At 52.7% G+C, this 1,328-nt stretch overlaps 1 protein-coding gene across 4 annotated transcripts in view; it reads right to left on the bottom strand.

The window, feature by feature from the left end:
- The window catches only part of ahi1 (Abelson helper integration site 1), a 9,007-nt gene that overhangs the window by 4,515 nt on the left and 3,164 nt on the right, over window positions 1-1,328 (bottom strand). For all 4 annotated transcript variants that reach the window (XM_024265550.2, XM_024265551.2, XM_024265552.2 and 1 more), the window contains exons 11-13: window positions 957-1,080; window positions 655-884; window positions 346-452 (exon numbers count right to left, since the gene is read on the bottom strand). In XM_024265550.2, the coding sequence (XP_024121318.1) occupies window positions 346-452; window positions 655-884; window positions 957-1,080 (461 nt within the window). The remainder of the gene's footprint in view (window positions 1-345; window positions 453-654; window positions 885-956; window positions 1,081-1,328) is intronic.

Genomic DNA, 1,328 nt, shown 5'->3' with positions numbered 1-1,328 from the left:
GCTCTCACCTGAAAACTTCTCACCTGGAAACGTTCTCACCTGGAAACGCTCCCACCTGGAAACGTTCCCACCTGGAAACGTTCTCACCTGGAAACGTTCTTACCTGGAAACATTCTCACCTGGAAACGTTCTCACCTGAAAACATTCTCACCTGGAAACGTTCTCATCTGGAAATGCTCCCACCTGGAAACGCTCTCACCTGGAAACGCTCTCACCTGGAAACGCTCTCACCTGGAAACGCTCTCACTTCTGAATCTTTTTCAAACGTTCTATAAACTTTCATTCACATTCTCAGTTCCAAACCTTCTCAAACGTTCTGACAGGTACGGTTTTCGGTGGTCTCACCTTCTCCGTACACCAGTGAGAGCACGACTGCTGCTGTCTGTCCTCACTCATCGCCGTCTTCCATACCATGATGAGACCGCCGTTGTCAGCAGAAAACATTCGTGATCCTGTTTCACAACAAAGACTTTAAATCAACTAAACACTTTCTGCACTTCTTTAGCCCCGCCCCCTCATGGCTCCATGAAAACGCCTTCTGTTCTTCACGGTAAATGAGCACCAGGTTCAGGATTAGACCAAGATGATGTGGCGTTTCCAGAACGTTTCTAGCGTCCCTGATGGGAGCGCGGTGGCGAGCACATCTTTACTGACCGGCTGAGTCGAAGCAGATGCTGTTGATGAAGCTGCTGTGGCCGTCAAACTCCTGCAGCAGCTCCCCGTTCACGTCGCTGACGTCCAGCCTCCACACGCGAACCAGGCAGTCAAAACTCCCGGTCACCGCCAGGTTCTGAGCGCGGGGATGGTACCGAGAGCAGTACACAAAAGCCGGATGAGGCAGCACCTTTTGGGCTGTGCCCAGCAGCTTCTCCACATTCCACTCTCTGGAGAGGAGAACCAGGAACCAATGCAGCGCTGTGACATCAAAGAGCATCATCACACAAGCAGAAACACACCTGACTGTTCCATCGGAGGAGGCCGACAGCAGGCGGCCGTCATCTCTGGACCAGCACAGGTCGTACACGATTTTCAGATGACCGCTAAAGGCGGCTAACACCTTCCCAGAGGGAATCTCAAACACTGCAAAACAACACCACAGTCAGTCTTTGCAGACACACCAGCACAAAAAACAGTAAGGCGTCTCTGAGGGTGGAGCCTATGCAGTGGCCTGAGCATTTACTGAGCGTCTGCGGTCTGGGTATCTGTAGTCTGAGCGTCTGCAGTCAGAGTGTCTGCTGTCAGAGCGTCTGCGGTAAGAGCGTCCGCAGTCTGAGCGTCTGCAGTCTGAGCGTCTGGGGTCAGATTGTCTGCAGTCTGACCGTCTGCTG

The sequence above is a fragment of the Oryzias melastigma genome, unplaced genomic scaffold (genome assembly GCF_002922805.2).
Source record: "Oryzias melastigma strain HK-1 unplaced genomic scaffold, ASM292280v2 sc00254, whole genome shotgun sequence".
NCBI lineage: Eukaryota > Metazoa > Chordata > Actinopteri > Beloniformes > Adrianichthyidae > Oryzias > Oryzias melastigma.
This window is presented reverse-complemented; position numbering and strand designations above follow the sequence as displayed.